This window comes from Falco punctatus, assembly GCF_963210335.1.
Source record: "Falco punctatus genome assembly, chromosome: 7".
NCBI classification, from domain to species: Eukaryota; Metazoa; Chordata; class Aves; order Falconiformes; family Falconidae; genus Falco; species Falco punctatus.
Window position 1 is genome coordinate 1,436,380 of NC_137587.1, and position 23,458 is coordinate 1,459,837.

General features: G+C 39.8%; 1 protein-coding gene across 1 annotated transcript in view; it reads right to left on the reverse strand.

Annotated features, from left to right (window-relative positions):
- The window catches only part of LOC308066906 (carbohydrate sulfotransferase 9-like), a 32,386-nt gene extending 9,450 nt beyond the window's left edge, over positions 1-22,936 (reverse strand). Inside the window, exon 1 of the mRNA XM_080394839.1 lies at positions 337-22,936. Within this exon, the coding sequence (XP_080250965.1) occupies positions 337-430 (94 nt within the window). The 5' untranslated portion in view covers positions 431-22,936. The remainder of the gene's footprint in view (positions 1-336) is intronic.
- Positions 22,937-23,458: the final 522 nt, after the last annotated feature.

A 23,458-nucleotide genomic window follows, 5' to 3' on the forward strand; every position in this document is an offset into this window, starting at 1 on the left:
AATGAAGATACTAAAACAATTTCTTTGTTTACTGTCACCAGACTCCACTACAGCAAACATGCAATAAACTATCCTGCTTAGTGAAAAGTTTGTTAAAATGAAAAATTTCAACATGTTAGCAATATTACTCTAAGCAAGATCGATATTATAACACTTCTTATGTCACCTGTTTTTTGCCGTGCTCTTCCTCTCATACATTGCTAAGATGACAGGGCCTTGCCTATTTTCATAGCATTGTTTATCATGTAGCCTCCAGAGTTACTTTCTAACGCATTTGGGAAAGGTGTCCCTGGTTCTAGAAAACATTAAGTCTTTGTTAGCAAATTCTTTACTCACCTGTTAGGTTTTTTTGTCTTTTACAAAAAAAACCAAAAAGAAATATCGCAAAAATAAAATTTGGGAGAAGGAAAACTAACACCTTCTGATTCATTTTATTTTCACAGGAAGGAGGATGATGAGATCTCTGAAGTGGAAATCTGCCTTTCTGTCAACAAGGAAATGTAATACAAGTTAGATTTTGTATGACTGATGTAACAGATATAACATGGTATTCTCTTACATAATTTACACTAGCAGAAAGACCTTTCAAACCATATAAAACAGGCTTTTCTATTAAGTAGAAATTTTCCTATGAAAAAGACTCACCACAATTATACTGCTAAATCAGACAAATAATATGACCATGTCAATATATTACAAAATTCTCCCTTTCTCAGAACAATGAACTATGAACAAATACTCCTCCCTTCTCATTTAAAGCCGCTGTTCTTGCCAAGCAAACTATCCCTTCACAATGTGTAACAATAACCTCACTTAGGATTACAGTTGTATGTTTTTTTAAAAATAATTTTATTTGTTGGAGTGTGGGGGTGCAAAATTTTCTGCAACTTGCAACAGGCCTATCCACAAACCTATGATGCATTCAGGATGAGATTTTTCCCATCTTTTGCCCTGAAGCTTTCCACTGTGTACAAATAAACCAGTATTCGCTGGAGGGGAAACTCTTCCACATTCCAGCAAAGAATCCCAACTACTAACAACAGATGAATTCTCCCAGTCTCTCTCTCCCAAAGACACCGCAGTGTATGTGTGTGTTTGCTGCCATTGCTGCTGCAGTGTAAGAGCCCCAGGGTGGTTCACCGTGGCAGGGAGCATACAGAAGCAGCAAAGGAAACAACAGAAAAGGAGATGTTCCGTGTTCATGGATAAAAGGAGAGAAGGCCAATGCAGTCTGACACTCAGCATATTCCCTCCTCTCCTGTGCTCACTTGTTCTGCCCTCTTGCTCTTCCTGGAGAGAGCTCTCAAGTCCTCTGTGCATTTTACTGTGTTGTCCCCATTAGAAAGCTCTTCGTCACTTTTTATTTGAAGTAGCAAAATTAAGTGCAAAGCCATAACTACTGGCAAACACAATGTGCTATTTCTGTCCCATAAAGTCTGCACCATCAAAGAAGTCAAGCAACACTGCCTCTCTTTCACTTTTCAAATTTTCACCCTGAACCTGCCGGCAATGAAACCATCACTGCCTGGATTTCTTGAGGATGCAACTTCAACCTTTTGTTTTGTTTTTATAAAGATACAACAGGACTACTCTGGAAGTTATTTGTGGTGCTCCCACCCCCACCCCCCCGCAGTGTGGATGTACATGAACTCCAGCTGGAAACTCCATAATGGAAACTGGTGTCCTGTGTGTTCTCAGACAGCAGCAGGGACAGCACTAGCTAAACTGCTGAAAATGTCCTTGCTCACAAGGCTTCTTCCTTTCAGGGCTGATGGTTGGTACATCACACATCTTTACCAGAATATCCTCCAACTCACATGGTTAACAGCATTACTAGTTATTAAATCTCTCTTAGCATGGGCATGACCTGAGAAATGGAGAGAGATGACTGAGAGAGGTCACTATCTCTGACCTGCAAACAACATTATGAAGAAATCTGCAATCACATGTATTAACAATTTACTTGTGTTAACATTAAACGGTTACAATAGTCATTCAAACGAATGCAGAATTGTTATACATGATGGCATGTAGCCAGTATTTTTGCATTTTCTTGGCTGCATAAGACCATTATAAAGGCTACAAGAGAAAATATGGGTTGATCTTTGGCCTTCAACCTTTTTTTCACTGCACATCAATTCTCCCCTCACTGCACCATCTATGGACTTCTAATGCACCAAAGGCTGCTCTCAAGGCCAGCTGAAGTCAGTCAGATTGTCCATTGATCTCACAGGGCCCGAGACTGAGTGAGCCCTTTTAATTCTTTCTCAAAAGTGGTTTGAAGATGCAATTTCACACTGTATAGCAATTAAAATAAATACGACACTAAATAATTCTGTACAGGGACTCCTTGTCAGAGTATGCCTAGGAGGAGGAGGTTGGGCTTCATTTACCTTAAATGTTGTTGCCTCAGAGTAGTTATTATCATACCTGTCTCAGGAATCAGAAAATAGACTAATTTACCCTATTTAGATACTCTTATCATGTATATTTTTTAATTAAATTACTAGTACAGAATATAAGGCCTGCCAAAAGACACATTTCATGTTGAAACATGTCAATGAATCACCAGAGGGATACGGAAGAGACTTGCCTCCTTGGGGGAACAAAACTGTTTATGAGCTAGTCAAACACTAGGAGACAGCTCTGTTTCTAAGACATTTGCATATCTGTGGAAGCATGAGAATCCTTATTTTAATGCAGGAGAATGGTCAGACCATAAAGAGGGATAGAATAAGCTCCAAGGTGACAGGTGAAATCCATCTGGACCCCTTAGAAAACTTCAAAGTGCAGACTGGCTGTAAGAGCTAAACCCACCCACCCACAAGCAAGGTCAACAGGAAGATTCACAGTGGCTACCTGAAGGTGAAGTCCCAAGGCTTTTCCTGAAGACGTTTTCTGACGGGGGACCCCAATATAGAGTTCTGTGTAATGCAAGGTCTCCAACGATGAAAATCACCTAAAAGCAGCCTGAGGAATAGAAGGAAAGAAAATTCTGAAATCCATTTTGTCAGAAGAGGGACAAGTCACCCGGAAATAAAAAAGGTTGGAAAAAAAATCCAAAACAAACCCCACCTTTGTAATACATTCCGTGTCAGTAGATCAGATGAACTTCTTTTATTTCTCCACTTATGTCTTTTCCAGATACTTGTAATTGTGTTGTCTATTTTAGATGTAATGAATTAATGCTTCTACTTGCATTTTACCTCATCCTACCTTCAATTAAACATGATTTAATGTGACTGGGTAACTACAAGGCATTCCTCAGTCAAGGTGTGTTTAGTCTATTAACATAACCACTCCATACTAAACAGTTTAGTTCTGCTGTAACCAGAGGGTAGCAGAATGGGCTCCCACAGGCAAGGTGGAAAGACAGTAGAATAGGACTCAAGGAAAGGGCAGAAATGGCTTCTAGGGGAAAAGTAACACAGCAAGGAGTCAGAGATCTAAATGTCTCTTTGGAACTAACATATCCCAAAGAGGGGAGAAAATACTAAGAACAAAATATAGAGCATTAATCTGCTATGTTCTTGTAACACATAGTTGTGGGGGTTTTGTGGTTTCTTTATGTTTTGGTTTGGTTTTAATTTTTAATGAAGCATAAAATCTTCTAGACAACAGCCTTACACTGCACTGTTGTTTTTCGCTTGTTCTTCAGATCCCCTCATTATAGATCAACTATATGTAGCTATGGCTTCATATTTTCAACTCTGCATGTCTTACTGAATTCTGCAGATTCCATGAGAAATCATTTTATGACTCTCTCTTGGACATTACTAAGCAGTAAACCAGGCAGTGAGAGGAATGACCTGCACAGGACCCTTCCTTGCCGAACCCTTTCTGAAGGATTTCCGTCAGGTGATGAGGTTTGCTGAGGCCTGTCAGTTAGCTAGTGTTTAACTCCTTCATTGCTGTCCAACCGATTTGATGGCTTACTAGCTTCTTAGCCAAGACATGGTGCAGTATCAACTCAAATGCTTTATACCACTCTAATCCACTATATCAGTGTTACTACCTTAATCAACCAAACCCAAACAAAAAACTGCAAGTCAGTTTGGTGAGATCCATTTCCTATAACATAATCCAAAGTTTCTCTGTGAGAGCAACCAGAACAATTGCTCAAGCCAAGAGTGGCAGCAAATGGGGAACAGATTATTGGAGAAAGCAATGCCAACCATCTCATGTGCACACAAGATGGGGAAAAGGCCTGAAGCCCTCATAAAAGGAGGAATATTTATTGAATCCCAACAGATAATTCTACCATCTCCCTCTGACAATCTATTGTCAAGATTCTTTTCTTCCCAATATACACACTTGTCATAACAAACCCCCAAAAATTTGTGTCACGTTGTTCATATCTTTGTTCTCAGGTTTGCTGACCTTAAAATGATCTTTCCATCCTACTGTTTTCTTCAAGAAATTTATACAATTTTCTGCTTTTCATTACTTTCAACATCCTCCTTTTCCATATGCTACACTGGGTATGGAGGAGTGGCTGGCAACCTACTTGCACATCCCCTGTATGTCAGGCTAGATCATTTGACCCAGAAGAGCTCTCTATCTCAATGATGAGATCATATTTCTCCAGAGCTTTCACAAAATTGTCATATGCCTGAGTTATCAGATAATTTTGTCTGTTAAATTGCTTTCTCTTGGTTCATTTGTCTCATACTTGCTCTCTACTTTGTGATACTAGACTTTCCACAACCACCCCATATGGCCGTTAGCGCTCTGGACTTCAACTGCTCATGCCATATGTAGCTACACACAAGCACTCACACTTACCCAACCATCAACTTTGGGTTTGTAATGAGTTCCTTTTCCCCTGACCAAAACAAGGTCTAATATAACATCTTTAGTACTTTTCCAATTAGGAAATATTTAGACAGTCCAAAGATGTTTTAATGATAAAGTTATGCGAGTACATGACCTAGCACATCACATTCAGATTAACATTCTCCCTCTCACCGTGCTGGTTTATTCATAGTACAGGTGCTGAAGGAGTAGATTCCATTGCCTTAAACGGGTATCACTGGTACATTGGTATGTCGTTGAATTGCTAAAACAATGGCTCATAATACAGCATTCCTTAATCCTTCTTCTGAAACAACTGAACCATTGCAATTGGAAAATCTGCCATTTTAAAAGAAATATTTAAAAAAAAAATCTGAAAAAACCCAATATTTTGATACTTTTAGAAAAAATTAAAAGCTCTGTAACTGGAAATGTTGAATAATGTTAAGTCTTTCTGTATGGCACCTATTACCCAACTACAGAAAGACAAGTACACACACTCGTGTGTGTGTGTGTGTATATACATATATATATATATTTCTGAGCTATATGCATTTGAATATATATATATACACACACATGCGTGTAGTTCAGAAACACATTAACATCAGTTACATTGGCATATTATTTGCTCCAAGTAAACTAAGTAGATTGATAACAATTTAAAGTCTCGTGGTGATAAACTTACAAAGGTGTGTCTCAAGCTAATTTTTTGCCAAGGCAGACCTTGATCACAGCTGGGCATATGGGGTGATCCCCTGCACCCTACTTGATGATAAGTGGGCCTTTCAGATTAAAAGAATGAAATTACAACAATACTTATTTGTGTTCCTGATACATTTGAAGCCAGAAGTAAAAAAAATGTACCAGTAGGGCAGCTCAGTGGAAGGTAGGCAAAATCTCTGGGAACAGATAACATTCTTGGTCACTGAGCCCCATTCTGTTCTTAAACCCTGTTAATCCCTTCAAAAAGACAACTGCAAATACATACATACCGATATGTAAATAGATACGGGAACACAGAAGGTGAGGGAGGGGGTGGTGGTGGTGGTGACATGTAGAAACCCTCCAGGAACAACCAGAATAAAAAATGAACAGGAAAAACAAGCTTTGCTGGACGCAGTTCTGAGAGCGCTGTTCTAACAGGGTGAATTGCGCCTTCAGAAGCAAGACCCTTCCTCACCCAGATCTGCAGCCCCCTTGTTCCTGAAGAACTTGCTATGGATAGACAGGAGGGAGGGAGATCCCAGAAACTGGAGTCTCAGCCAGCAGGCTGGCCTGCTCCACAAAGTGGAAAAATTATTAGTCGATTAGGAGCCTCCAGCAGGCTGCAGGAACCATCTAACCTGGGTCATTTTGCCAACGAGGGCCAGGGTCTGACATCGTCTCACTCGCAGCAGCAAGGGCTGAAGGGTGTTACATGGGAACGGGTACAAGCTCGGCAGAGAGACAGCATATGAGTTAGACTGGGGGCTGTTGAGGAGGAGGCTGGCAGGGGTGCCCTGCGGAATAGCTCACTTCACAGCACTGAGGTGGGTACAAAGTCACAATTTCCAAACACAGACACCAGCTAAAACTCTTGTTCCCTGCAGTGGTCATCTCAGCCCTCCGTTACTGCATCAGATTTCTTTCTGGTCTCAGCAGTGCGGTGCTACCTCCGTCATCGCCACCATCTAACTGCTTGTTAGTCTCATTACACCACCTTCTTATGCCTGTCTTTCAGTTTCTCCTTCTCTGTTTCTTCCCACGTGTCTTGCCTTCCAAGGTTTTTCTTTACCTGTCATTTCTCATGCAGTATTAAAAGCTCAACTTTACTTTCTGATCAGTCACCTCGCTAGCCCCTTCCACCATTAGCCCGTGCTAACAAACAAACAGCTTCTGCTTTCTCCTCTGCTGCCCCCATTTTTGGAAGAAATTTCTGAAGCACCTACAGAGCTATTATATTTTTCACCTAAAATCACTCCTTAAAATCTTTCTTTTCAGGGATGCCAACACCAGTTAGGCTGCCAGTGTGCTAAAACTGTTACCAACCAGCCCACAAAAAAGCAAGCAAAAGGAAAAGCCAATTTGGGGATGAAAAGAACCAAAGTGAGGAGGGGAAAAAAAACAAAAAACAGTGTGGATGGGAAAAGGCAGCAGAGAGTCTGACAGAAACATTCCCAGAGAGGCAGGGAGCAGCAACCTGGGGAAAAGTGGCAGAGCCGGGGCCATGGGAAATGGAAAGGCTGTGTAGCCTGCTCAAACAGGGCTGTGGGAAAGGGAGGGTGAGAAGGGGAGTGGAAAAGACGCCAAGTACGAATCAGTGAAGTAAAGATCGAGAACACCAAATTCAAGGCAATAAGTATAGAAAGGAATATGCAAAGTTGTCAATCAATTGCCACAGACATTTAAAGAAGAACAAGATTAAATGCGCTGCAGTCACTCACACACTGGAGTCCAACCCTTATAAAGTGATGGAAATTGTCTGTTTTCCTTTCTGTGGTTCTAGCCAGGAAGGCCAGGGGCTTTTGATTTCGTAAGCATGGCCACTTCCCATTATATTTTCAGGGGGCAGCGAGGGGCAGCTCTTCCCTGCAAGGCAAAAAGCTGGGAGCCGAGTGCAGTAACGACACGGCCAGCGCGGCAGGGGCTTCGCCAGCCCGGGTCCATCATCACCCTGCAGCGCAAAGACCTGGAGATGGTGGCTTGGTTCAACCAAGAGACCAGATCATCAGGCAGAGCCATGGTGACATCGGTTTGTGGGTGAGTCCAGCTCGGCAGGGCCATGGGGAGCTGGAGACCAGACCTGCTGCAACACTGCTGGGGCAGGAATGGGTGGTCCTGGGGTCCTGGCCTGTGGGCAGGCTGGGGGAAGCCCCAGGGGCTGGGAAGGGACAGTTGGTGCCCTGTTAGGACTTTTGGGGCCTGACAGATAATGTGAGAACAAAGTCCACCCCCTCTGCTTCGTTACCTGGTAATGGGCTGTGGGGCTTCTTATCTATACGCTTACTCCAAACCCCCACGCACGTATCAACGGCCATTTAAACCACTGCAAAACCAGCCACGGGAGAGCAACCTTCACCACTTTCTTTTAGGGAGTCAAGATGAGCGTAAGAAACTTGGAAATGAGGGAGAAAAGGGAGGACAAAAGAAAAACCTAGAACACGGTGCAGACTTACCACAGTGGCAATGAATGGCCTTCCAGGCTTGTTTCACGGGAGATGGGGCCTCACAAAACCCTTCTGCTTTTCGCATTATGTTGATAACTAGGTCTCTGGCTTTTCTTTGTCTTACAGTTCCCTGCCATATTTCTCTTCCCAGCTACTGTCGGTAACAATGTTGCCCTTGTTGTTCAGGTCTACCCACCTTGTCCCAACTCTAGATCCTCACTATCCGCTCCTGTTTGTCATCTCATCTCCCTGTGTAAACTTGATTCATTCATTCATTCCTGTCATTGCACACCAAACAGCAGTATCTGTCTGTGACATACTAAGAAGTTAGCAAATAGTAGGATTACACCCTGCAAACGGAGTGTGTCAAGTTGTGTGGAATATTTTGTCACGTTAAAAACCGAGTGTTGAAAAACTACTGAAAAATGTATTCACGTGGCATCCTAACAACACGTACAAAAATCATTGTCGGTAGTGACTCACTTAGCTCTCTTGACTGATCTTATGGTACTCACTCTAATGGAATAACTGACAGTGGCAGCAGGTCACCATCTTCGGAACAAACCCAGCATCAACGACGACGAGACCCAAGCCTGTCAGATTTACCTGCTGGCAGCAACAAAACGGTGAGACTCAGGCATGCGGGGTGCCATTCCTGGCACTGGAGGAGAGTGCTCCCTAGCACAGCTTATCCCTGCTTCCCCTGCTCCCACCATCAGCATGGCCTGCCCAGAGTCTTCCACTCTCACTACCCCCAGTTCCACCTCCCTGCACCCCACTCCCCAGCAGCTCTCCAGCACTGAGTTCCCCTCTTGCTGGACCTGTATCTGCCAAGGCACCAGTGCTTTTCCCTCGGCCTCCACCCCAGGTGTGACCCCTTCTTCCCCAGCCCCTGCTTCCACTCCTCAGGCAAAATTTTAACCCAGCGTCCAGCAAATCCTCACCTCACCTCCAAAAGCCATCCTCGTATCGTCCCCAGTCAGCTGGCTCAGCAAATCCTGTTTTCCAGCTTCCCAAATGCCCATCAGTCTCACCCTGACGCTGCTGTTCAGCCTTCCCCATGCACCAGCCAGCTCTCTGCTGGTCCTGCTGCCAGACTCCTCCCTGTCCCCTCAGCCAGCCTCACAGCCCCCCACACCAACCACGCTTCCGAGCCCAGCTCATCAGCTCTGTCTCTCCTGCTTCCAAGCCTCCCACGCAGCCCCAATGCTTCTCGCTCTCAGCTCTGTACTCAGCTAGTTCCAGGCTCTGCACTTCAGCTCCTCTAGCTATTTTAGTACCTCCCAAATGATACTGACACGTTTTCCTTTCCCTCCCACAACATTTTCGCACCACTCATCAAGACACAGTTTATTCCTGCTGATTTTGTTCTTTGAATCTATTTTGCCAGCGATCCCCAACATTTCCCCCACCCAAAATCTTGCTCATGCTTGCCTTGTTATTTCAAACAGATGGCTTACCCCTCTGTGCCACCTCAGTCCAGCAGAGGTTTCACTGAGAATATACAAGAGGAATCCCCTTAAACTCATTTTTCAAATGCTTCTTCCAAAGCCTGCAATGTACCTGAACTCCTTAGAGGAAAGGTTACAGGAACCATTTAAGACAAGAAAAAAAGAGCACCGCTTCCAAACCACCCTTTATAAAAAGCTATAAACTATTTTTCCTCAAAGGTTTTTAAAAATTATCCTGGGGCAGGTATCTAGCATGGAAAATTTCTGCTTAAACACTTGAAATTTGACAAAATCCTATGCAGCTGCAAACTGTATTGAAATGAGAAGAGTCAAGATGCATATTACCTTAGCAAATCCAGAAAGTGAACAAAAGTCTCTGTCTCTTCATTTCAGGCACCAGAATCCTTGTAGCATCAACTTTTAGCTCTGTGTTGAACTCCCCTGTTCTTAAGTGAGGAGAGCTATAGCAATGAAAAGTAGACTGCCAAAAAAATCCCCTGCAGATTCACTTCTTCATGGTGTGATTTCAAAAGCTAAATACTGTCTCAGTTTATTTCTTGAGAGATTTGATGGCAATTTCTAAATATATTTTTTAAAAAACAAACAAAACCCCCAAAATAACAATCCTGTGACAAAGAAATCTCTCTTTGTGGAGATTTGACTGCACTATGAAAATCACAGTAACATAAAAGCTAGTAACAATCCAATTTTACTCGCCAATCAGACAATCTCAGTGGAGTTTTCCCATTCCTTTGAGTAACGGTAAATAGAAAATAAAGATTCAGGTAAAGAAAGATCAGGCCAGAGAGACCTTATTTTAAGTTTATGCCTAGGTCTGCAAAGGAAATAGGGGAGAGGTTTTTGTCTTCTCCTTTCCTGGACTTAAAGGCTGGGCAAAGTGTTTCTGCATCCACACAGACGCTTTCCCAGGAGAGCATCTGGAACACTTTATATACATAGTATTTGTCTGTGATTTGATCAAATGCCCGGCTAAAAGATGCAAGTGTTTCCCTGTGAATGTTTAGGTTAGCATCTTCAGTGGCACATTACAAAGCAATGTGCTGTGTCTGTCTCTGGGTACAAAGAGCAGCATTTAACCACTCCCTGCATATGGTCTACAGCAGCTGTCAGGGCCTGCCAAGTGCTTCGACAGCAGCCTGCCAAGAGGCTGCCTGCTAAGCAACCAAGAAGGAGGATGCTTGGGAATATGAGGGTAAAGGTAATTTGGTTGAGAGCCACTGTGATGTGATAACATATATTATTTTTAGATGAGGAACAAGAGGAAAGATCAGTTCAAACCCAATGGACTCTATAGAAGGAGACTCCAGTAAACTCTGGGAACTGGAAGGTAAGTTCTCATGGGAAATGTGGCTAAAGCAAAAGGAATTCAGTAGAGTTGGCAGTTCCTTAAAGAAATGGTGTTGAGGGTACAAACACAAACAATCCCACACAGTAGGAGGATAGGAAGTATGGTCAGAGATCAACTTGGCTAAGCAACACGGTCTTCAGTGACCTGAAACACAAGAAGGAAACGTACAGAAAGTAAAAACCAGGTCAGACTCCCAAGGAGAAACATGAAAGAATTGCATGAGATGCTGAAACAAAGTCAGAAAGGATAAAGCACACATTTAACTGTAAAAAGCGATGGGCATAAAGGATAGCAAGAAAATAAACCTGTAAGGAAAAGAAAAACATAGCGATAGCTCACTTGCAGAAGGCTGAAGTACATTTTCCAGCACTCTTCATAAAAGGGTGATCTGTAATTACATGAGTTATAAGAACCCATGTAAAATAGGAAAAGAACAGGTCTGAGAATAATTTGGAAATACTGCAGTTCACCTCATCCTCATGTATGGCCCTACAGCATGTCTCCAGAAGAGCTCTCTGTTGGTCACTGACTGTACTAAGTCTCCCTTGACCGTGATAGGAACCTACACCCCTGCACAGATATAGATGGCTATTTTTCAGGCAGCTAAAGTTAGGTGAAATTAGTCCTATCCACAGTGACAGTGGGGCCTGAGGAAGTGCACATGAAGATACCTTAAGAATGGAGTGAAGCAAGCTCAGAGCTGTTGGCTTCCTCTGAAAACTCTCAGAAGCTGTGTGAGAAATGTGTGAAGAGGTGAACACAGTGCTCCTATTTAAAAGCCAGGAAACAAGGAAGAGACCAGTTTTGGAAAAATACTAGAATAAATGAAAAATTAAATTATTCGTAAAAGGTTAAAGACAGTTTAAAACAAAGCTATATTGCTTTATCGTTTTGGCATATTGGCTATTAATATCTGTAACAGGGCAACAAGTCTGCTAAACAGAGAAGCAGCAGATCATGTAATATGTTTTAATTTTAATAATGTTATTGCATTAACTCATAACATTTTTAAAAATAAAGTGAAATTACTTCACTGAGAGTGCAAAACTACTTGGAGAAAAAACACAGAGCCACAGACTCTAGTTTTTAATCATCCGCTATGATGCTCAAAAAATATAATCAGTGAGATTCTAGCTAGGCCTGTTCTGGGCCAGGTAACAGCACGAGTCACTAATGACTTGGATAAAGGAACAATCCTTCACCCGTGTAGATAACAATGAGCCCAGGTAAACAGCAAACAGACTGCATGATACGTTAAATTCAGAATGCTCTTGCCAAATAAGAGAAATTATCTGTAGGAGAAAACGCATTGCAGTGCGCTTGTGTTTGCAAGTATGAAGTTCTGAGGGGGGATAATAGTTTGTAAAGATGTAGGACTGGCCATGACCAATTAGACAGCCATTCTGCCAAAAAGCAATTAAGAGGGGTAGCAGTCAATCACAAGCTATACATGAATGAGTAGTGTTACACCACCTGTGTGCCAGAATGCAAACTGCATATTAGGAAGATAAACTGGTTTGCTTGTATGACACGTTAAGAAATACCTCCTACTATATTTCTAGCTAGCACAGCAACCAGTGGCACTGTGTCCTGTTAGAGCAAAACTGTTTAGAGAGAAGGCAGACCAGCTGGAGAGAGTCCAGAGAAGAGCAGAGAAAATGGTCTATTGTCTAGGAAAAAAAAACAAACCACAAAAAACCCAAAAAATAAAAAAGAAAGATTGAAAGAATTGGGGTTGCTCAGTCTAAAGAAGGGAAGGCCAGCTGAACACATGAGAATTATCATCTACATAAGTTACCTGTAAAGAGCTAAGGAGGCATTAATTTTTTTTAATCTGTAGTGGACAAAGTGATGGGTTTAAGCTATGACTGACATTTATGTTCTATATTAAGAAAATCTTATTAACAATAAAGATAATAAAATACTTTTTCATTTCTGAGGTACAGCTGATTCTCTCTTAGAGCTTCAGAATGCACAAGATGAGGTCTTGAGGTCTTTTCCAGTCTCTGTTTCTGTAAATCTGTGGTTCAACCAGTTGTATAATTTAGAAGCTCCACCTTTCCTCTCTAGAGAAGCTACATTTACCAAAGTGTCCACGCTAAATTATACAAAGCCTGATTGTCATTTTAATATAGTCACTCGGAACCAGTGAAGCTGCTACTGGACTTACCACTGCCCAGATTGGCATAATGCCACTTTTTTTTCTACTGTATGTCCTTTTAGCTCTCATAAGAAACGTGAAGAGTTGTGGCAAAAGGACTGCTATCTTCCAGAGACTACTGTATCTGATATTTGATGGCTGTGCACTGCTTTTCCAATATGCCAGTCTCTTTCCCAAGGATTCCTAATGGAGTCATCTAAGAAGCACTTTTATTTGATGAAGCCTGCCCTTCTGGTGAGCTACTCCACAAACCACTGATAAGACAAGAAGCTCATTTGCCTCAGGGGGGCATTTATTATGATGAGAGATGAAAGAGCATTAAACTGAGTGAAGTGAGACACGGGCAGAAAATTGAGACATACTTTGTTAGAGAGCTGCAGAATCAGGTTGCTTCATCTCAGAATTTTTTCATGTGCTTGTTCTTTGTATTAATCAAACTTCAAGATCATGTGAATTTAATAAAGTATTAAACTCCTTTCACCTGCTTTCCACCAACAATCCAATTCTGTCAATGTACAGACATTCTTGGCAGAAGAACCGTATCATATGGATGACCAGCTGAAAGAAAATCTCATAGAGGGGTGTTTGTTGTACTAATGCATTACATGAGTTCCTAGGACACATGACTCCATTGCCAGCAGATACCAGTGTTGGTCATTACCTGTATTGCCTCTGTAATTCACTTATGTAGACATGTTCCGGTGATTTTGTATAGAAAAAAAGCCTTAAAGTAGTTTTAACCTTGCAAAGAATTTAGACTTTTCACATTTCAGAAACTATTTGAACCAGGAAAAATCCATGTGATACTGCTTCCCGGCCTTCTGAATTTCTGTTGAACACTGCATTTGTCTAAAATACACAAAATATTCTGTTTCTGTAAGACATGCTTTTTAAACTTATAGTAATACACATAGCATGAATTTCGTGCTTTCCTAATGTGGAATACTACAGGAGTCATACAACAAATATTGTGTTCACAAATTCACTATCCTATGATTTTTCTGTGGGTAAACTTTCCAGATTGGCTGAAGGAAAGTTTTGGTGAGGGCTATGTATTTCACCTTGAATAAGGCTGAGAAGAAAGTTAATCAAAGGAACAAATAAAGTAAAACATTCATTTATTCTACCAGAGTTTTAAAACTTGGTGAAAACATCTAAAGGCAATGTCTGTCTTGCTGCTGGAGCACACAACCTTTCAACTCTACCCACACCCACCTAAACCCACCCTGAGATACCTGTGACTGAGCCCTACAGGTAAATGCCAATAGCTGCACTCCTGAGCCCATCTTCCAGTAAAATTAGGTGGAAGTTGTAACAAAATATTGGTAAACTTAGAAGTCCCAAGGTCCAAGTTCCAGGACATGAAGCTTTAACTTCCATAGCTATCATGAAGGAAAAGTCCTAGTCCTTTGAGGATAAAAGATGCCAATGGTATTTTCAGATGTGAGGTAGATGTTTGTGACACTGTGGAATCATATTATAATATCAGTATTCTTAGAAGGCTGCAAAGAGGAGAGATGTTAATTTAAGCCATGTTAATTAGGAGCAACAGTATCTAAACCTAAGTAATAATGAAGATAAATCGCAGCTTTCCCACAACTTCTACGCCTCCAAAAAGAAGAGAAGCAATAGCAGCATCTTCTGGATTTAGGATAACTAATGTAGCCTTGGAAAAGTACATCTGCTTGAAGCTCTGCAATGATACCCTCTGGAAAGATCTTTTTTTTTTTGATTTATTGACTCTTCAATGACTTTGTTGTTGTTATTGTTCTACAGAACCTAATTCAGCCTGAATATAGTAATGCACAAAATACTGCATTTAATGGACCTTTTTTCAGTTTCTTAAGAAACAGGACATGGTATCACTTTGTAGAGCTATAATATGGGTTGTACAAATGTGACTAACCATACATATGCCCAGCTATGGCCCAGGACTCATTCACCATAGCAGAACGAGGGAAGTCTGTATGAATGAGAGAGGAAGATGGCAGAAGCATTTTGTACAGTCACAATTACATGGCTCTTTTAGAGGTATCTCTAGCTTCACTCATAGAACACAGAGATGATTAAATGTATAAAGCATGCCTCTGTTTTACATTTATGTGCTGACTCAGAAAATCTGCCAATGGAGTCGACAAGAATTTCTAACTAGTGAAGCACTCCTAGTGCATGTGAAGCCTGAAGGGAAAAAAACCAAGGTGATCCTTCATTTCAATTTTATTTGTTTCAAATTTAGAACTACTAGTATCTTTCAAAAGGCTAAAATTTAAAAAATATTAAAGCAGGGTAATTTCTATGAAATAGAAGCTAGTAATTAATTTGTAGTCTCAGTAAGCCTCGGCAACCCCCATTCAAATGCTGCAAAAGCTGGAAAACAAAGGCAGCTAACTACTTCCAAAATAGTGTAGTAGAACTCACCCTACAGGTAAAAGTGCTCAAAAGATTAGAAGTGTTATTGCAGAGAGATTATCAAAACAGCTTCAGGCTTTGACACGTAAGAATGCAAAAGAAAGGAGTATTCTGGAAATAATCTCAGCAATTAAATGAGCGAAAACCAAGAAAATTGTGTGCACTTTTATATTCTCTGTATGTTTTCATGAAAGAGAGTCCTTGCACTAGTATAAAAATAAGTTTATGACATCACATTGGTAGCTAAAAAAAATTCAGAAGTTTCAAAGGGCAAAAATTCTTGTGCCTTAAGAGGATTTTCTGGGGTTTTGCAGCTAAAAGTTTTAGATATCAAGGAAGAAACTGGAGATGCTAAATAAGATTGTGTCCTGGCTTTTAACAAAAGCAGACAGAAAAGTGAAAAAAAATACAGAAAACATAGAATGTAATACCCCATGAAGTTTAAAATAGTCTATAAATAACATCACCATTTCTTCTTCATATTACTACTTTAAATCTATCATCTACAAAATATCTAGCAATTTACCCGATTTGTGCATCTCCCTTACACTGACAATTATACACAAAATTTCTCAGGTAAATTCATCACTGGATATCTAGCTAAAATTTTGCGTGTTTATTATTTTCTTTTTACTGCAATTAAGGCAATGTACAAAAAAAACCCAACCCAAACAACCAAACAGCAAAGCATATCAAAACATTAACAACTGCAAAATTATTTCTGCATCTGAAGAGATCCATTAAAAAGCCAATTGCTTTTGACATCCGTAAACCTGAAGTCAGAACCCAGTATCTTTTAAAACAAATAGAAAATACAAATCATTTGATTTGCTAGCAAAACACCTAGAACAACAACAACCAAAAAAATCATACATATTCTAAGAGAAACAGAAAAAAAAAGAAGAGAAAGTACCTCTACAACATTTTCTGCCTCTGGAGCTTCCTGTCTGGACCCAGCTTTGCACAGCTCTGGCTCCAATTTGTTTTCTGTTTACTTAATGCCTTAGCTCGAATAAAGAGAAGGTGTATCCTTGAATGCTATACGTACAGCACAACCCATTACTGTCTTTCTTCAGCAAGACAGTTTGAACTTTTTTTGCAGCAATATTAGACCCTAGGAAAAATTGAAAGAAAATATTCAGGCTGAGTGACCTTTACCTTCATTTTTAACATTTTCTTTGCTCTTAAACATTCTCCTTCATCCGTACACTATCCCCAGGCTATGCAGCCTGTCAATTTCTACTTCAAAAAGGGTCTGATTCAAAGCTCACAGAAGTCTGTCTGAGATGTTTCAGAACTGATGTCAAACACATTGATTTCTACCTATTCTGGAGTGGTATGCAACCATTTCACTTCTAGCCTTCCTGGGTGCCAAGAGCTGTTTGGTCACCTAAGGGTGGACAAACATTCATATCTGAAGTATTCAAAGGGATGTGGATGAAATTGTGTGCATTGGAATCACCTTGAGATTCACATTTAGAGAAGGAGAGAGGAATCTATGAAGGCAGAAAAAGGGATTCAGTATTTTAATACTATGCATGTGGAAATCTTTTTCCACTATCTGTCCTTAATTGTCTTGCAGCTCACTGATGATATTATGAAAAAAGTTGTTCAACTCCAACATATATATAAATAAAAAATGGACCTATCCTACCCATAGGACCCCATAAACTGTGACAGCACCTTTGTCATGAACAAGAAGGGGATTCTACCAGGTAAGACAGACTTTCTAAGCCTGACTTATTACCTGCTGAGACTAACAGCAAGTTGAGCTCACAAAAGCTTTAGGTCTGTTTCGGGATATAGTAGCTCCCTGTCGTTCTGCATCAGCAGCTCTGCCTAGGCTTGCCTTTTAGTTCATTTCACACCCTCATTTGTATCTCAGAACTGAAACTCTGCAGTCTGCAATAGAGTTAGGTGTTTAGTTTGGGAGATGGAAATCAGACCGCATCATTAGACCACGCTGACAGCCTAAAGACTTGTATCACTGGCACTTAGCTATCCAAAGAGAAGGTCAATACCCTAGGAACCAAGTTCACAGCACAAGCCTGATGTGTTCAATTCCTGTAAAGCCTAAAAGCAGTATGGTTTCTATTAAAAAAATGCAAAAGTGCAAAGTGGCTTTTATGATAAAGTTTCTGTTTCTATGCTTTCTGCAGGAATAGCACTCTGAACTGTTCTCCATTTAAAGGAAAAACAAGAAAAGCCACAGAAGTTCACTGGAAGTTGCCCCCCAATACCTGTGTTTGTCATCTGTGACTTATTCATCCTCTGACAGATGATAGACATTTATTGACTATTTTGGCCAAACTTAATTTAATAAGCTTTTAAGACTGAATAATCTCCAGATAATCTTTGTACTGTATCCCGTTAGGCAGAACAAAACCTTATCAGCTAAAACCACTAGCATACCAGTTACACATTATCTATATGCCTTTATAAGTGAAACTACCAACCCAAACAACTGCAACAGAAGTATGACCTACAGGCAACAACCACCAGTTATGACTGTTTTTAAGACAGCAATACCTAGAAAAGAATCAGAAGATGGTTGTTCTTATCTGTATGTATAACAGAAAGACAAACCCCGCCCAGGAGGCCTGAATTACAGAGGAGTACTGCGGATAAAACTAACTGATCCTGATGGACCGTGCTCATTATTAGGAAGCCTAAGCAGAAGCCTCCAACATATCAGGATAAGTGACATTTGTATTAGAGAAATAAGGGTTTTTTTTCTTCCTTTATCTTACTTTTTATTAAAAACCTGGAGAAATATATGGTACAGAAAAGACATAAACAGATCACAAAAAGGTGTTTTAATAATCTTACCTTTGCAGATGTGAGAGAGATCAGCAAATGCTGATATTATTATGGAATAATGAAGAAAATCTTTTAATTGCAGTCTTTTAAAACATTTAGCTGCTTTCTCTGGTAAAGATTTTTTTTTTTTTAAATTCACTTCCATTTCCGCCTGTGGTGGGAAAAGGAGAAGGTATAGCAAAGGAAAAAAAGTGCCCAAGTTTTCAGTTTCGGTACCCTGTATTACAGCATCCCACAGCTCCTGGGAAGTCCTGCTTGCCATACATACAATTCTTGAAAAACAGAGTTGAAAATTTCCATGACTTAAAAGACTTGACTTATTTAGAGTAAAGCATCCAAAGATGGATGTATTTTCACAAAGTTCTATTCCTGTTCCTGGAACAACATTGCTAGCTTCCTGGTTCACATCACAGATGTACGAGAGCTTCTTAGTGAAATGGCTGAGAGCTTCAGTGTGGGAAAAACATTCCTAGATTTAATGGGCCAAGAGGCTCTGGTTATCCAGGCTAGTTTCCTGCAGCACTCACGTCAGATTTAGTTACTGCTTGAAACTAAATATGTGGGTTTGGGCTAAAACACACTTTTCAAAAAAGCACCCAACCTTGAATAAAATGTTTTTAATTATAAGGAATCCATCCTCAGTTCTTCTATTTTAACTCACCACCAGACATGTTTTTCCTAAGAAAAATTTCACCTTTTTCCCAGCCTGAATTTGCTGCCTTAGTCACCAGCTCCAGAATCTCATTAAATATTTCTCCAGCCAGCTTGAACATGCTTCTGCCATCAAGCTTTGGTCTGCAAAGTGGAACAAAGACAGGAATAAAAACAAGCCAAGAGCAGCTGGTGACTTTGAAATGCACTCATCATAAACATATTTCAGGCACTTTGCTTATTCTTATGACCCTCCCTAATCTTCAGTATTGTCCATAAAGTACAAATAGAAGTACTGGAGCTGGTGCCAGGAAAGAGCACGTATCAGTAACACAGAGAAGACATCCAGCTTCATTAAGTCAGTATTTGAAATGCAGTGTTTCCCAAAAAGGTAACACACAGGAGCCTAAAGGGCTGGCTTCATGCTCTCTTGCCATATGATGACTTGTAGCAGGCATTAGCTATTACTCTCTTTTTTATCCTTTAAATTTATCCTTTCACTTTTTAAACAGTCACCTGCAACAAAACCCACTGACCTTAGAAATACCAAATAAATTCTAGTTTTAATTGCAAATAATGAAATCTAAAAACCAAACTTGCACGTTTTCAATCTGAAAAACTAGATTTGGGAACGACGATAAGTAATAAAGTCTTACAATGGAAAAAAGTTGTACAACTTTAAACATAGGAGTATCTGTAATATGGCACCCTTTACCTCCATACGTGGATAAACATTAACAAATATACTTGCATGGTAGTTCAGAAGAATAATAATATCAGTAACACGCAAACTGCTGTATTATTTGTCCCAAGTAAACTAATGAAAATGGGTGATACATATTTAAATCTCCTAAAGATAAATTTCTAAGTGCAGGTGTGTCTCAAACAAACATTTTGCAGGGAGGAATCTTGGTCACAGTCAAACAGGGTGATCTTCAGCACTTAATCTGGGGATAAGATTTGCCATGTAAAAAGTAAAATTACAATAATACCCATATATGTTGCAGATACGTTTGAGTGCCAAGGCAAATAGTTGAAGTGACAGGGTTACCTAATAAAAGGCCAGCAAGACCTCTGGAAGCAGATAGCAGGATTAGTGATTAGGCTGCATTCTCTGCATAAATACTGTTAAATCTCTGGATGGTTGATTTGTGACCCAGCTTTTCCATAACTCAAAACTATTTAAATTTGATTATTTGAATGACTAATGCAAAATAAAGGTTTTTTGTGGTATTTTATGAGCAAGTTCCTTCAATAGTCTTAAAAACCACAAATAAACAAACCAACCAACCCAAAAACACTGAACAAAACTGTTGATCTGGGTTTGGAAGAGATACACTTTCTTTCCTCACAAGGGAAAGGAGTGAAAGTAACATGCTTGTTACAAATGAAAAAGCAATATTTACTGAAGAACACTAAAGAATATACAAAGAAACCTCCACAGCCCCTTGGTTAATATGGCTCAAAAAAAATAAAACTCATAATCAGATCATTGCCCTTCACACATCAGTTATTAGCATTGCCTCTTCTCAGGCCTTAATAAACGCAGTCTTACCCTGCTATAACCACTAACGCAGTCTGTCATGTCCCACCCATTCTCTACATCTTCTTTGCATCCTACACTTTGATCGCATCACACATCAATTGCTTGTCTTTGCTCTAAAGGCCCTGTATTTCTTTACTGTGTTCATCAGAAGTGCAGCTCTCTCAGCTGCAAGATTTTGAAACTGATACTATATTAAAGGTTCCCCTGAAGTCCAGACAAATTAAATCAACAGCATTTCTCTTAACTAGACCATTTCTTTTATCAAAGATATCAGATCAGTACAGCATGATCTACCTTTGGAAAAATGTATGTTCCATTTAATTGTCCTGCCTTAATTACTCCTGTCCTTTAAAATTGGTTCTAAAGCTTTGCAGACTGTTGAGTCAGACGAATGGCCCTATTGTTGCTTGGATCAGTTTTACTGCCGCTCCTCGTCCTTCTTTAATATGGGTACAATATCTGCTAGCAGAGTAACTGATGGTCCTGTGGAAATGCACAGTCTGAAGCAGTCCAGAGCTGCAGTGGGTTGAGCATGACCCATTCTCCACAAGCACTGAGAGACTTTGCATGCTAGGATCTGGGTATCTAACAATCATGCTAATAAGCAAGCTGCAGTTTTCCAAAGGCTCATTTGATCAAAGTGAGCAGTTTCCATTCAGAAAATAATAATAATAATAAAAAAAAGTCAAATTATTCTCCAAAGCCTTGACAGTACTATGGCTGTTCGAAGAAAATTCACTATAACTTTATTTTCATTGTGGGCAAAATGCCTGCATTCCCCAGGCTCACACTCAGATGCTTGAAGTGTTTTGGCTGGCTGGAAAAGAAAAAATAATGCATTCTTTCTTCTCATTGGAACTATTTGGTATAATCACACAGGCTTCCATTTCTGATGTTTTGCTTTATTGATGACAGGAAGATCTTCAAAACAACTTGGTGTGTTGGTTAACTCAGTGATGAATTATCTTAGGGGTAATATCCCTACAACCAAAGTTCTGCCATTCCCTGTTTACACATACTAAAGGAATTGGCATATGTGCTAGACCTGTTAGGGATATTTTTCCTTACATGAATTTTGAATTTAGACTTCTATAATAAAGACTATATGAATATGTTATCAAAAAGGAACAAAAGGCATTTTTCTTTACAGCCCCTTTTCTTTAGAGAGGCAGGACAGAGTAGGTCTGAGGATCTTAGACCATTGGCAGGTATAGGCAAAACTCTTCTAACTAGTCTTTCCTTTCTCTGGAAGAATTAACCTTCTGGATAGGAGGCAATTGTGTCTCTGTGGCTTATTTTCTCCTTTGCTGTGTGCTGACAGAGACCAAAACAGCATCAGCAATCAATGGAGGCAGCTGAATGTCACAGATTTTCAAAAGAACATTTGTGAAATGTTTTGCTTGCTTACCTATATATAAACTGTATTTATTAATTGGCACATAGATGTATCAGCATCTTATTCAAGCCTGGATACGGCAAACTTACTATCCTGAATAAAAACTTCCCTCAACCTTCAGAAATTTGCATCTAAATTTTGTTTCTGCATTTCTGGATGTTTGTATCATGATCATATATGCAGCTACAACTCTGATTTACTTGTGCTTCTTAATATATACTTTCCAACATCCATTTGATACACTGTTTCTAGTTAAATAACCATCTATTATATTTACGGTTTCTCTAGGATATTCTTAATGCCATTGTGTTAGAGGAATGTTTCAGAGTTTAAGTATGTATCCAAAACCTCATTCCTGAAAGAAGTCATACATTTTAGGGTAGCCAACAAACAGGTAGAGCAAGAAACAGTGCCAAACATATAGCAGGAAGTATCAGATAAGCTTAATCTTATGCTAGGGTTTGTTCCAGAGAAAAGGCCAAGAATGAAAAGTTCCAAGAAGTTCTTTTTTAAGTCCTCACAGGCTAAGCAAACTTGATCAAACCCATGTTCTACTCATACTGCGATCAAAAGAAGCCTCCACATGGGGTCATTCAACTAAACCTTTGTTTATGAATTTTTCATGTTTACTTGCAATTAGAGAGAAATAAATTTGTCCCTGTAGCTTTTCTGTTAGTTTTTAACTATATATGCATATTTATATGCATATATATACACTCCAATTCTTTTTTGTACAGTTCAGTTATACTTTGATATTTCTAAACGAATAGTTGTTCCTATTCTTTATTTGTTTACTCTTTCTCATGGGGACATGGCACAAGGAACATCTTACTAATTAAAAAAAATACTTTCTACAGAAAAATTTCAAGACGTTTTTACCATCTTTATTCTACTGTCTAATTTCTGAGACTTAGTAGTCAGTATATTTACGCTGAAAAAATAAGCTAAATAAAACATAAGAAATCCAAGAGACAATTATCTTGGGGAACAAGCAACACAACACAGAAGTGTTTCTCTACAGGCGCTCAGCTCCAGTAGCACTCTGGCAATTAATGAGTGCCTGTATTAATTTCACAGGCAACAGCCTTCTGACTGCTGACTCCTGATTTTGGTCAGAGCACACATATTACTTACTAAATTCCACCAGCACCTAGCAGTATATGCAGAAACCCTTTAAAGTTTGTCAGAGTAGTCTTGCAATAATCTAATACTTTGCCTTTGTTCAAAATGCAATATTTTAGTGGCTTAGTTGAAAAGTGAGACATATTTTACATCAATGTATTTCACTCTGTGGATTCCTTTACCATGTTTCTCAGGATTATTCATTGAAGCGGTGAAAGAACACACAATGGTCTATTATTCCCATTTGGGGTCAGTCATCTCTGGCACAAATAGTTTCCTATTCCTTCCACAGATCTTTCCAGCTTACCTGGAAGACATTCACACCCACGGGCAGCTCTGCTCAACTTCCCCTGACCACAAGTGCCAGACGGCATGCCCAGGAGAAGCCACTGTTCTGCTGAACCATCCATATTATTCAGCCATAGCCAGACATTTCTACTAAAAGGCTGATAGAGCAATAAAGTTCAATTCAATTTCAGAGATGGTCAATCTAAGAAGCAGAAAGCAGAGTTTTCCTTAATTTTTTTTCCTGGATGAGTTCACTCTGTGGGCCATCATTTTAGAAGTATTTTGTACACTGAGTCTAATAC